Source organism: Colias philodice, chromosome 26 (assembly GCF_061535455.1).
Source record: "Colias philodice isolate Cphi_HAF_F1 chromosome 26, ilColPhil1 Martin Lab GWU primary, whole genome shotgun sequence".
NCBI lineage: Eukaryota > Metazoa > Arthropoda > Insecta > Lepidoptera > Pieridae > Colias > Colias philodice.
This window is the reverse complement of record NC_143111.1, coordinates 6,158,769-6,173,216: the sequence shown is the minus strand read 5'-3', so window position 1 is coordinate 6,173,216 and position 14,448 is coordinate 6,158,769. Positions and strand designations below refer to the sequence as shown.

The 14,448-nt window shown below is 32.7% G+C and overlaps 1 protein-coding gene across 2 annotated transcripts in view; it reads right to left on the bottom strand.

Annotated features, from left to right (window-relative positions):
* The window catches only part of LOC149476950 (E3 ubiquitin-protein ligase goliath-like), a 50,143-nt gene that overhangs the window by 7,439 nt on the left and 28,256 nt on the right, over positions 1-14,448 (bottom strand). For both annotated transcript variants that reach the window (XM_089711512.1, XM_089711513.1), the window contains exons 2-3: positions 11,352-11,549; positions 9,316-9,415 (exon numbers count right to left, since the gene is read on the bottom strand). In XM_089711512.1, coding sequence (XP_089567638.1) covers positions 9,316-9,415; positions 11,352-11,549 — 298 coding nt within the window. The remainder of the gene's footprint in view (positions 1-9,315; positions 9,416-11,351; positions 11,550-14,448) is intronic.

Genomic DNA, 14,448 nt, shown 5'->3' with positions numbered 1-14,448 from the left:
ATTACTTATGATACCATATCATACAATCGTTAACAGATTGTTTAAAACACCTTTTCTTCAATCATTTATATGTTGGGGATATTATATTTACAAATTTTTAATCGAGACGTGCTGAAGACTTTGTTGGATTGGTTGGTTCAACGCGGTTATCTCAGGAACTTCAGGTATTTCCTCACGTAAAAAAAGGAACTACGGGTCCGATTACAAAAATAATTTCAGTATTAGATAGCCCATTTATCGATTAACGCTATATTATCATCACGCTACGACCAATAGGACCAGAGCAGTGCAACTAGAACCGCGGAACTCAGCTAGTACGAATGATAAGACTATACATTGTCATTGCAAAGTTGACTAACTAATAACGAAATGTATTTCACTATCGCAATGCAGGTATAACATAAACGTTATCTGTATCGAATTGAATCCCCATAGATTTATAATAACATAAACAATATAATAATAGGCGTATAATAGGATTTTCAGTTTCACAATTCCATAACGCAATTATTCATAATTGAATATTACCGTTAATCAACTTAGTCGCAAATTATACCCGTTCCCTGGTGGTTCACTGATTACACTATTACATGAACTGAGGCAGCTATGTATTTATGGTGAACTAATTAGATTTAAAAGGGTTTCATTGTCAAGGTTGCATGCAACTGTGCTTGTGTAAATATAGCTGAAGATAGAAAGCTATGTTGGCGATGTTTTTTAAGCAATGATGGATTTTTTTAATATCACAGTTTTGACTGTAAGCATTGCTAAATAAAAGTATCTTCCTATTTTAAGAATAAATAAAACATTAAATATAATTAAAAGGAAACTTTTTATACCACACATTAACACATAAGTACATTGTACTTCCCTGAGTATTATTTATAGAGGCGAATGCTCATCAATGACGGTATTATCAGAATTAAGCAACTAGCTATCCACTTGGCTTTGCAGGTTTTATGTTATCTGTAGGACGATAAGGTAAAAAAGTTGATGCTATTTTTCAATAAAATGATAATGCATTTTTCCTGTACATTTCAAATACATTTATACATACCTATTTCAACCTAGCCCTTAATCGACTATATAAAAATAAGTCGGGTTTTCCTTCCTGACGCTGTAACTCCAGAACGCACGAACCGATTTCCACGGTTATGCATTCGTTGGAAAGGTCTCGGGCTCCGTGAGGTTTATAGCAAAGAAAAGGTGTCTCTGTTGGCGAAACGAAGTTCGCCCGGTTTGCTAGTACATTTTAAAATTGAAACTTTCACATAGAAACATAACACAACTATTCATTACATTATCCCCAGGTTCCTAACCTTTACCAAACGTGACCAGACTTCAAAACTATTGGTTTCCATCTAAATATAACCTAATTGAGTTAGTACTTCTACTAATAACACCGTATAATTATTCGAACCACGACAAAATAATCCGTCGAAAGCACGTGTTCAAACATACATATGTGTTCATGCCTTTACAAAGAATTATCAAAATTAATCACTAGTAAATTGAAGTTAGAGTTGGTTAAATCTAATTAACAAGTCACGTGCCACAAGTAGTGGTTGTGCTTTTGGAATGACGTTTTACAGAAGCAGTATGATGTTTTCTTATGGCGTAGTATTAGAAATTAACTTTGTGAAAAACATATGACGATTCTTGTTGCGTTTAAGGCGAATATTAATTTTAGAATTGATTGTCTATATCTATACTTAATATTTGAACGCGCTAATCTCTAGTCCGATTTGAAAAATTCTTTCAGTGTTAGATAATCGAGGAAGTAACAGACGATATAGATTCAATAGATAATACTTAAATATTCTAACGACCAATAGGTAGACCTACGTGATACACAAACTAAGAATGTAGCATTTTAATTTATGTAATACATGACAGGTCTTATAAATATGTAAATATGTCATGTAATTGCAAGCAAATACACATTGTTTGCTGTTTGATTATTTATATGTTTATGGAAATTAAATTATGTCTGAGAATTGCGAGTAGGTATCAACGAAAACAACACCTAAAAAATAATTTAAATTCAGCAATTTATAGAACATAAAACATGTAACATTAATTCACTAGATAATAATATGAGAAAAATCTCATAATATGCTTAGCGCTTATTGTATAATGTATACGTCAAAAGTAACCAAACTCCAAGCATGTTTTTAGTAAAAAAATAGTACATCTATACTAATATTATAAAGCTGAAGAGTTTGTTTGATGGTTTAAACGCGCTAATCTCGGGAACTACTGGTCCGATTTGAAAAATTCTTTCGGTGTTAGATAGCCCATTTATCGAGGAAGGTTATAGGCTATATATCATCACGCTACGACCAACAGGGGTGGAGCCACGGGGGTGAAACCTAAACGCGGAGCAGCTAGGTAATAAGATTTATCCTACATCTCATACATAAAACATTTAAAAACGTATTCTAGAACTACTATCATATATTTTTATATTCTAAATGAATTAATTCAAATGTATAAATTCTATTTATAAGTACTCCTTTAAAAGGTTATAAAAACTAGTACCTATGCTACAGTGACCATAAACAAATGTTAGTTCACAAGATATTTCTGCATCCTGCACCTAATGTTGCCATTTGGCGCATTCAGTTACTAAGTATAGACTCAGAATATATATAGTATTGAAACCCGTCCTAAACTGGGTTAATTTCTTATTCTAGGAACTGTAAACGAGAATATAGTAAGAACTAAGGAGCCACCTACTTACAATACCTACAATCAATTTGGATAAAATAGTATTAATACATACACAGTAATATGCAATTAGTATACCTTTTTAATTAAATTATTATTATTGAAGATTCATATAATATACTAGCTGTGCCCCGCGGTTTAACCCACATTGCTCAGCTCCTGTTGGTCTTAGGATGATGATATATAGCCTATAACCTTCCTCGATAAATGGGCTATCTAACACCGAAATAATTTTTCAAATCGGACCAGTAGTTCCAGAGATTAGCGCGTTCAAACAAACAAACATACAAACAAACAAACTCGTCAGCTTTATAATATTATTATTAGTATAGATTAATGATGCTATAAGAAAATAAAAAGAAACTTCGTACGGGTTGAAAGGTGATAAAGAATTTCAAATCCAGGTTATAAATTACTACAAAGGTACTAACTAAATTTCAACCAAAACAAGTCCGTTGTTTTTACAGTAGATATTGAGTTGTAAACATCCAAACATAATAACTTCTCATGATTTATAGAGCAACAGCTGATGAAATATAAAATATAAGATAATATTTTTGTTATATTCGAAATTTCACGAACAATAAATGTAAAAGTTATTACTATTCAATAAATCTTATCTATAGTTGTAAACCAATTCTATAATTACAATTTACTGTTTGATGTGTTATAAAAATGTAGATAGCTGCAAAAATATAAGTTTACTAGATTTCCACTAGTGTCCGACCGAACTTTCGGTTTCGGTTTCGGTTTCGGCCGAGTTTCGGCCAAAAATCAAGTTTCGGCCGCAGTTTCGGTTTCGGCCAAAATCGGCCGAAACTTTTGCCGAAACCGAAACTTATTTCGCAAGTTCAGTGAACGTAGTTCACACACGTTCACGCTCGCCTAACTTCGTTTTCCTCGGCAACGCTTTGACGGACGCTGTCAAAGCGTTGGTTGACCCACGCTGGTGGAAACAATTTTTGATTATCTATGTTGAGATTGGAACTGGGTGTAATAGTAATTAATAATTATTATTTTTATATAAGAGGTACCTAAAAGAGATTATTCTTCTAAGTACAAATACCAATCCAAAGTATTAAAGACTCTATTAATAAAGAAAAAGATCTCAAAATACCAATACTTAGTATTTAAAGTAACAGTTACAATTACTGATTTGATTTAGATGACTGATTTTACTGAGAACTTAATTTGAAAAAATAATAAAAATTATAACGCGTTTCATTAAAGAAACGAATCTTCAATGGCGGCCAAAGCTGACACTGACATATGGTAGGGTATTTTATTAATTATTTCAAATTGTTTATTGACAAACTTTTTTGTTATGGTATTTGTGTATTTATATGAATTATCATATTTACGTATACAGAATGCAACAAAATCCCCATAATACTTGTAATGAGCCCATAAAACTGAGCAACTTTTCCCAAAGAAAATATTTTGTCAAATTCCAAAAAAAACATTATTTATTATTCGACCAAGCCAACTAGACGCTCGGGTGGAATGCGGCCTCCCCGCCCGCTTACCGCCTCAGGTACCGCGTTCGCCTTAGTACGGTTCGCAGCATCGACGCATTCGTACGTTTCGCATCGCTAGTTATTTCTGTACTTTTTATTATTAATCGTTAAAGCTTGTTGTTGACTGTTAAGTTTTTCGTTGTTATTTGTTTAAGTTTTTACTGTGTTGTTATTCATAGACAGCCCTCGAAATGGGGAAAAATAAGACTATTCATAGCGGAGAGCGAACAGTGATATTATTAATATTTTTTTTTTTGCTATCTGTACCCGAGACATGGGCGGGTGACGTCACAGTTGAAAAGGGTCTAGTTGGCTTGGTCACGTAGTAAGTACTATCGCAAATACATAATAGTCATTGTTAATTTATGATAAAAACTATTATAGGGAAAATCAAATACATTTTAGTGATTTTACTTTTCCCAATTTTTTTTGCATGTCGTACGGCCGTGTGTAAGCAAGAGGGAATGATAAGCGCCGCCATTTAAGATTCGTTTCTTTAATGACATGCGTTATAATTATTATAAAATTGTTATCTACACTAATATTATAAAGAGGAAAACTTTGTTTGTTTGTTTGTTTGATTGTAATGAATAGGCTCATAAACTACTGGACCGATTTTGATTAAATTTGGCACAGATAATCTTTAGACCCTGAGAAAGAACATAGGCTACCTTTTATTGCGAAATATGTACCACGGGCGAAGCCGGGGCGGACCGTTAGTTATTAATATTTTAAAAATATTATTTTTTTATCTTATATTAAATAAATGATTACAACAAATTTAATATACTGTGTCTTCATTTTATGCCCTAATTAAGGCAAAATAATAGGTAAAATCCCCCAAAGTTCAGTATTTTTAGAAATTTCATACTTGACCACGTGAGTTTCGGTTTCGGTTTCGGTTTCGGCCGAAACTGAAGCCACGGCCGAACATTCGGTTTCGGTTTCGGTTTCGGCCTGGAAACCAGTTTCGGTCGGACACTAATTTCCACCGGCGATTTCGCCCGCGTATTCAAAGAAAAACCCGCATAGTTCCCGTTCCCGTGTGATTTCCGGGATAAAACGTATCCTATGTGTTAATCCAAGTTACCTTCTTTAGGTGTGCTAAATTTCATTGAAATCGGTCCAGTAGTATTTGCGTGAAAGAGTAACAAACATACATGCATGCACATACAACCATCCTCACAAACTTTTGCATTTTTAATATTAGTAGGACTTGTAGGATATAGGATTCATACTTAAAATATTTTATTCCTATCTATAAATACCATATTGATATCTGTGATGGATTCTGATAACAATGACACATCTAGAATTTATCGTCATAAGCAAATAAGCAAGCATTGTACATTAGACGAACACAATATGTAACATAATATTATATTGTCATCATTTTCGATAAACAAAGAACGTCTTCATGTGAAAGGTAGGTCAGTTCTTTTGTTTCTGATATATTTACTGTGTATTTACATATAAATAGTATCTTCATACAGGTCGTTATTTTGTTTGTAAAGAGATATTTCTATAATATAAAGAGATATTTCTATAACTATAATATTATAAAGCTGAAGAATTTGTTTGTTTGTTTGAACGTGCAAGTACTGGTCCGATTTGAAAATTATTTCGGTGTTAGATAGCCCATTTATCACTACATAGTATAAAACAAAGTCACTTCCTCTGTCCCTATGTCCTTTTGTATGCAGCTTAAATCTTTCAAACTACGCAACGGATTTTGATGCGGTTTTTTTTAATAGATAGAGTGATTCAAGAGGAAGGTTTTAGTATATAATTTATTAGGTTTAAGTCAAAGCGGGCGAAGCCGCGGGCGGTAAGCTAGTCTAGTATATGATAACATAACTAGTCAACTGTATATCATCATAATGAATAATTCCTTTAATTTTAATTCCAGACGATATAATAAGATAAATAATGTTACAGAAACCATACGTTAGGTTATAATATTGTTAGTGTGATTATTGCAGACAAAATAACTTAGATAAGTCGTTCAAGAGTTCTAGAAAATATCAACTAACTCAATTATAAGTATTAATACAATACTCAAAACGGTTATTAAAGCAGTTTTAACAAATACATATGTTTTTTTATTCCTTTGTACATTTAGTATATTTTCTATAACCATTTCTAAAACCAGTTTTTTAAGTCATTAGACAAATTGAGTTGGGGTGACACTTTATACTAAAATAACAATAACCTTTTTAAATTGACCCTTATTCACATGATCGCCCTTTTGATGATTTTTTATACTAACTTACTTAAAATAGCCTAGTCACGCCCGTATTATGAAGTTAAGGTGATGAATTAATTTTTCTAACATTTACGGCCCTTTTCAAACCTTCGTAATTTTTATATTATTAAAGTTGTCGTGATGAAAATTCTTGACAAGAAAGTTCAATACGTCTACCGTTTTAGAAACATGATTCCATGATATTTTCTAGATAGAAAAAAAATACAAAGTTCTCATTGTTATTTTTTTATAATCTCTGGCATCTTCAAAATAACAAACGTAAAGTTACGACTTTTTGGATATTAACTATAAAATATACAACCTATACGTCTACCGATTTAGAATTTTGAAATATGCGATGGTTTTGAAATAAACTAGAAATACTTGAAATTAGCGCGCGACCAGCCAATATAGCGAGAGCCGCCCTGTACCTTCCTACCCCGATCGCTGCACGAGTCATTCCCGCTACGGCCGTCACACGGGGAACTTGTGTCGCTCGCGCAATCGTAAAAAAGGGTGACAACACGATAAGACAAAATGAGACAAATGGGGACAATAAAGAAAATAAGAAGAAGAAACATAAAGGTTGGAGAAAAAAGAATGCTTACAATTGAAACAAATTAATGAAGAAGTTGGTTTTATTTTAAATTTGATGATAATTGTATTATAGACGATGTTTGATATGTACCCCTGTTTTAAGTACATAACGAATGTGTAAGATTTTTTTCATTTATAGCATAGATAATCTTTTCAGAAATCCGGAATCCAGAAGGAAAATAAACCCACTGATTGTTCACAATGTGAACCCACTCCTTCGTAAGTACCTTTATTCAGTCAAAAATGTATGTTATCAACGTTCTACTGGTTTTATCGCATGATTCCATTTTTAGCAAAAAGCAACAAAGTGCAAAGAAATAAAAAATCATGGTGAACTTAGTGGAAGTATGGCGGACGTGATATGGAACAGGAGCTCATTGGAGTAGTATTATATTTAAAAAAAATACGAAAAAATTTCAAGAATTACATTTCTTAGTAGGTGGTAGATAAGTATGTTGTATAAAGAATTTGATGTTGATATTTATTTCATTTATACTTACTACACCTGTGCGGGAAATTGCTTAGTACTAAAACAGGTTTATATTCATATTTACATAGTAATGTGAGTTTTAATTTCGAAAAATTTTGTGTAAGTATATTAAATTGAGTTCCTGGGTGATCTGGAAACACAATTGGGCCCGGCGAATGGCGCTGCAGTCACTCCTCCTAATCACATGAACCGATTTGGATGAATATTTGTGTGCACATTTCATTGTTGTGGGATGATTGGTTGATTCGTTTTCACATTAGCTAATATTATGTATTTTTGTTGTAAACTTAATTTAATGTTTATAATACATTATTATTGGTATAATTAATAAGCCAGTGTTCGTCTCACATTGCTGTACCTGCCTACCTACCCTACCAGGGCCTAACTTTGTTCTGGCTATTTTATTTTGATTATTTGTAATGAATAATTACAATTATATAGAGTGCAAAAAATAAATACATGCGTCAATATATTTTGTGTTTTTTTTAAAACAATTTTTCTATTTAAAAAAATATCATTCCGACCGCGGCTTTGCCCGCTTGGAATTAGGTTATATCGTGAATCCTGTTTTATCCCACAGAAGTGTTCAGTTCGGATAAAAAGTATCCTATGTGTAAATCCAGGCAATTAGCTATATTTTATCAAAATTGGTAATGTAGTCTTGACGAGATTAAGTAACAACTAACAAAAAAATATACAAATTAACATCCAAAGTTTCGCATCAGTTTTACTGTATTAGTGATATCTTCCACTCTTGACTTTGACTGAGAAGAATTAGGGTTTATAACTTCTTTCAGAAATAGTACCTTTCATTTCTGGGCATGATGTAATATCTACGTCAGCATCAAATTCTATCTAAATCAATTCAGTAGTCCGCGTTATTGAGTACCATTTCATTTTTTCAGAGTAACAATATTTTTTGTTATTTTAAAGATTATTTATAACCTGTATTATTTTGTAATAAAGTAAACATTACGAAATGATAATAATTATTAATAATGTCTAAGTAGTTGTTAAAAAGAAGATTATTTGTTTATAAGCAAGAAAATAAAACCAATAAATCAACAATTAAATAAATGTATGACAATATTATAACTGTATGACGACTCCATACATGTTTGTCCCGAGTCGGCCAGCGGCAGCGCGGCGAGTTTGCAAGAATGACTTCGCGCACACCCGCGTTCGCGATAGCGAGCTATTAGACTCCGCCCGCCAAGCAGTGGATTTTTTTTTGTGTATCGTCTTAAAATTTTGTTAGTTGATACTGTGGGGTTCAAGGGAACTATTGGTATATTTTTTGCTGAAAACTTTTTATTTAAAGATATATTATCTTATTCTTTATCGTAGTAGGTACTCGTCAAAATGTAAGGTAAATTATGTCACAACATTCTGTAACTTTTCTAGTTTTAGTTTCTGTTTTTTCTAATAATAGTGATCTAAAAATATCATTATCTCATTTCCTTTAGGGTCGCGTATATCATTTTATCAATGCAACGTAAACTTTCTCATTCCTTATTTTAACATTTAGAGTCATACATAAGCTGATTCAGATTCGAGATTCAAAAAATCTTAATACGATACTTCAAATCTATAGCATCCGTGGAACCTACGTATAATATTATGTACCTATAGTTATATGTTCAATCCTATGTAATCTTGTACACTTGGATAATATCTCTCGCAAAACTACACCATCTTATATTATTAATAGCTACATATAAATTGCCATCACTTACGTCCACTATCAGTAGATAGCTTCATTTTCTCCAGCAGAGTGGTGTCTCTGTCATTATATATGAGTACCGCCGACGCATTCGCCCGCCACGCGTTCTGCACCTGTAAGAGATTATATTTATGTTAAACTATGTATATATCATGTTAATAAACATACTATCTGTCAGCCTCGGATCCGTTCGTGGTACATATATGTATAGCCTATTATAGCACGCAGGCATCACGGATCAAACTGTGAGCGCTCCCACCGGAGATCACGGGATCCCCTCCTTAGTTGTAGGCCGTGAAGTTTTAGTCAGTAGGAGTCTGACATAACCGTGCTGCTGCCCCCGAAGTAGCCGGTATACATGATGAATTTCCTCACGTAAAAACAAGGCATCACGGATCAAACGGTGAAAGATTTTTGAAATTGATCCTGAGATTAGCGCGTTAAAACAAATTTTTCAAGCTATATATTACTTGTTTGGATATAGCCTATAAATATAGGAATATACATATATTGTTGTGAATAACATTGAAATAGTCGTAAAAGTATTTATGTATTTGCAGCTTTTTGTATTCTGTTTTACGTTTGAGACATTAAATTCTAAACAATTGTGGATGGTCAAGGCATTTACGCGTTTTTCTTGTAATAAAAAATAAACATGTGAATCTATTATGCCTCATATTTAGTTATCCTCAATTCACAGACACATGTTTGACCTCCTTTTGCTAACAAGTGAAAAATGGGATGAAATAAGAGAAATGAAAATGACAGCACTTGCAACCTGTGCTTGCAACATCTACAATAAACAAAAATATAACTGTCATTCTGTGTTATTTGCAATTCAATTAAAACTAGACGACCCGGTGAACTTGGTTTCAACTGAAATTGATTCGACTCGGATTTTCCCAATTTTCTGTTTCTAGAAATAAACTTTAAAAACAAAAAGAAATATTCAAAACGTTTCAGTTGTTCCAGTCGTAATCGAGTCTTGCAAGACTAGTGCAACAGTGTTAAATAAGGAAATAATCTGAAAACACATTTATAGCACCCAGAAAATAATGGTCTAAGTCGACCGCGCCGATATTAGAAATTATTTTCTTCTGATCTTGATACCTTATATTATTTGTATATTTTTTGTGTTAAAATAACTGCTAATTATCTTATTTAATCGTTTTCTCTTTCAAGCTATAAAAATATGGTTGTTTCGGTTGTATGGCCACTTATAACAAAAGCGTGGACAAACTTTTTGCCACTACATAGTCCCAAAAACACGTAAAATATATTCATGGATGCAATTACCTAAGAAATTATTACTTAGCTTAGGATTAATTTGCATATTTCTCATGTTTATAAATACGTGAACTGAATAACAATGACCATTTTATTAACAACTCATTTGTTAAGATGTTTGATGTTTTTAGCTTGAGAAATATCGCCTATTCATTTTTTCTGTGTTAGATGGTAATGTAATTTGGCCTTATTTACACGGACGGTGTACATCAAAAAAGTTGAACTTCAACATTTCATTTCAGAGAATTTAGATGTTTATCTCTAAAATTGGGACTTAGCTCATTGACCCGAATAAGTGAGACTTCATCAGACTAAGATATGTTATGACATACTTGTTTACAGTATTTTCCATACATATTTACATTACGTTCTCTGTTTAAAGGACTGTCATGTTGACCTACATATTCGGTTATAAAAGTTTCCCTGTCAGCAGGATGTATAGCCCTAGCCCATGACTTAATCTATAAAAATCATATAATAAATCCCACCAATTTTTTCTTCGTTTAGTTAAACACGCTACATTCAGGAACTTCTTATTCAACTTGAAATATTCTTTTTGGGTTGGATAGAAGGTTGTATAGGCTACAAAACATCATGCTACGACCAATAGAAGCGGGCCACCAATGATAAATGTTGCAAAAGCGGTTGGCAGTTAGTGTTGACTGTTGTACAAATCCATCCTCCATCCAATCAGCAAAGCTTAAAGCTGTAGTCAGCTAGAAACTGATATCGAGTATACTTAGGACTAGGTATATGTAATACCTTGATCTCGAAATTGCAGCTGCCCCGGCGAATCACAGCTATCCAGGGTTCGCTGGGCAGCGGGTCGTGCGGCGCGGCGACGGACAGCAGCGGCCACTTGCAGCCGGTGTGGTCGTGCGCGCCGTCCGGCCCTCGCGCGCGCACGTGCACCGCCATGCCGCGCGCTGAGCCGATGTAGCCCTCGCCGTATTTACCGGTCTGTAAAGAATGGAAATAACGTTTAGATATTGAAGGTTTTTAACAGATTAATTAGTCAAAAGACTTCTTTCTTTTTTATGGGGTAAATCAATTTTGATGATTATTAATGCGTACCTAAGCTGGCGCCTTCATTTGGCAGATTTGATGTAGAACCTGTGGTAGAACTAACGAGCAACTTTTGAGTTATTATTCATAATGCGTGCTCAGTTAACTTTGCCTTCATCTCTACTATAAATTGGTTCTTTACTTCTTTCTCGGTAAACATTTGTTATGATTTATACCAGCTCTTCGAAAACATTTCAATATGAATCCCCGCCTTAAACTAAACAACAAAACAAGCGTCAGTGCAAAACGTTGTTTGGAATACAGGAACTTCGCTTGGGATTATTGATTTGTGTTTAATATCAAAAGTTTCGCAGTGCTGAATTGTTTATGAATAGTCAACTTTGCGAATGTATAATATAGGTACCTTTGATCGCCAATTGATCGCAGTATTTACTATAGAAATGTTCTCGTAGGTATATACCTAGTGGCTAGTATACATACCGTTAGTTGTTTTATTGTATTGATGGTTAATGTACAAATATTTTTTCCTATATTGTTTCCTTTGTTCGCTAAGAAAATTCGCGTTTACACGCAATAATCACACCCCTCCAGTTTTATAGCCATGATATCAAGTCCATTTCCTTTGAGAAAATTCTATTAATATTTCCGTACAAAAACTTTTTAAGAGGTTTAGACGAATACGTAAAAAGTAACGATACTTTTTCAAACTTTTCATTCATCTGATTACGCATGGCATGACGTAAGAAGTATGTACTTAAAAAGTATGTACAAGACATGCATCTTTTTTATTGATCAATTTTATTTCACAAGGAAGTCGTTAAAACAATTAAATAGCATTTGCTTCCCTACACCAGAAACAAACAAACCTCTTATATATATTTAATGGCAGTTTACAGCATTTATATGTTGACCACGGAAGATAAACATAGGATAAAGAAGATATTTCCTATATTATTATTTACTAGCTTTTCGCGTGCGGCTTCGTTCGTTTTGTAGAAAATTTAACAAATTATTTACTAAACCCATCCTGAAGAATTACTTTATCTATTAAAAAACCGCTTCAAAATATGTTGCACGGTTTTAAAGATTAAAGCATATTACATATAGAGACAGCGCCTAAGCGCAACAGTGCGGGGTAGAAACCTAAACTAAATAATAAATAATAAAGCGGACTATATATTAATAAAGCTGATATTCAAACTTTGAAATATAACAGAAGCCAGAAAGAATACAAGTCCTTTATACATTGGAATAAGTTTGCGAGTATTGGCAATTGTAATTACAAAATTACGATACATCATACAGTACGCGTTACGTTTTGAGAAGACTCGTTACTTTGTAATATCATAAAATAAATAAATCCAAATAAGTATTTTCTTCCATCAAAGGAATTGGTCCAAAGATCAAAAGAGTTTATAAAAAGTGAGTGCCAAATTAATGTTAGTATAACAAGAAAAACGCTTTTGATATAAGTAATAATATATGCTGATCTTTAAAAATATGTTCCGTTTGCTGTAATCTGTAATAAACCTTGATAAATTTTCTGTATCCCCACGCAAAAACTTTTTTGTAATATTTTTAATTTTTATTAACTCTTTCTCGCCATCAACCTCTCAGTTAGCTTTGCTGCATCATATTGTTATATGGTACAGATATTAAAAGGGGTAAAAAGATTCATTCTATATAGATATACATGGCTAAAAATCATAGAATATCACACATATTACTTTTACAATATAAAACATTCGTTGCAATATTTCCTCTCCATTGTTTATAGGTTTAATATAAAATCTATATAATATACAAAATTCGTAACTCGGAAAATGTTTTTCATTATCCTTCCCCACATTTTTTATCTACAAGTCTATTAACGCAAACAATGTGAAAAATAAACGTTTTAAAAACAGATATAATCAGAGCAAGGCAATGGATTACTATTGTATTCACACTTTTGTAAAACTCAAACAAGTGACGATTCAAATTTGGATATAGTAAACACAATAATTGTACACATACACTTGTATCAATAATATAATATGCAATACAAGCCTGAAAATTGTATGGTCATAAAATGGAATCTCCTCTTTAAATTTTCATACATTTTCTCATCTACAGAGTATTTTCGTAAGGGCCTTCGGCCTTGAATTGCTATTATATATTCAATGCATACTCTTAATATAGCCAGGTTTGACATCTGTCTGTCATTACACTTGCAAATGTAGCCCAGCCTCGAGATCCTAAGATAGTATACAAAACGTATTGTGTTGAAAGTTGAAACCATTACAAAGAAGTTATCGGGAATTTAATTTTTCAGGATTCTTCCTTTGTAATAATTGTATTATTTATCGGTATCGGTACTGCACTACAATAACTTTTATTCTTTTGTGTAGTTTATTCTTTGACATTCTTACGCGTGTATGCAGTCGAAGTTTCTCTCACTATGAGACCTACCTACTGTATGTAAGGTCTTTTAATAATAATCTATTGATAATAAGGCTAATGTTACTTTTATGTCACGAATTCACGATAATTAAGATTGATTATTAATAACAATACAATCGGTAATTGTTTTCTATTCAACTTCTGGTATAATTGTCTTTAATATCTTAGAAGTTGCACAATTGCGATATGATAAGATTAGTTACAAGATAAAACATGTGTTAAATAAATCGATCTATTATTGTGTTGTAAATTTTGTAAATATTTCTAATAGCGTAATTTCAAACAACTTTAATTTACAATTTCTAAACTCAATGTTGTTGGTACATAGTACATACCGGTAATACAAAACTATGACATAATGTATTGTTAAATTTTCAAACAAAGCCATGCT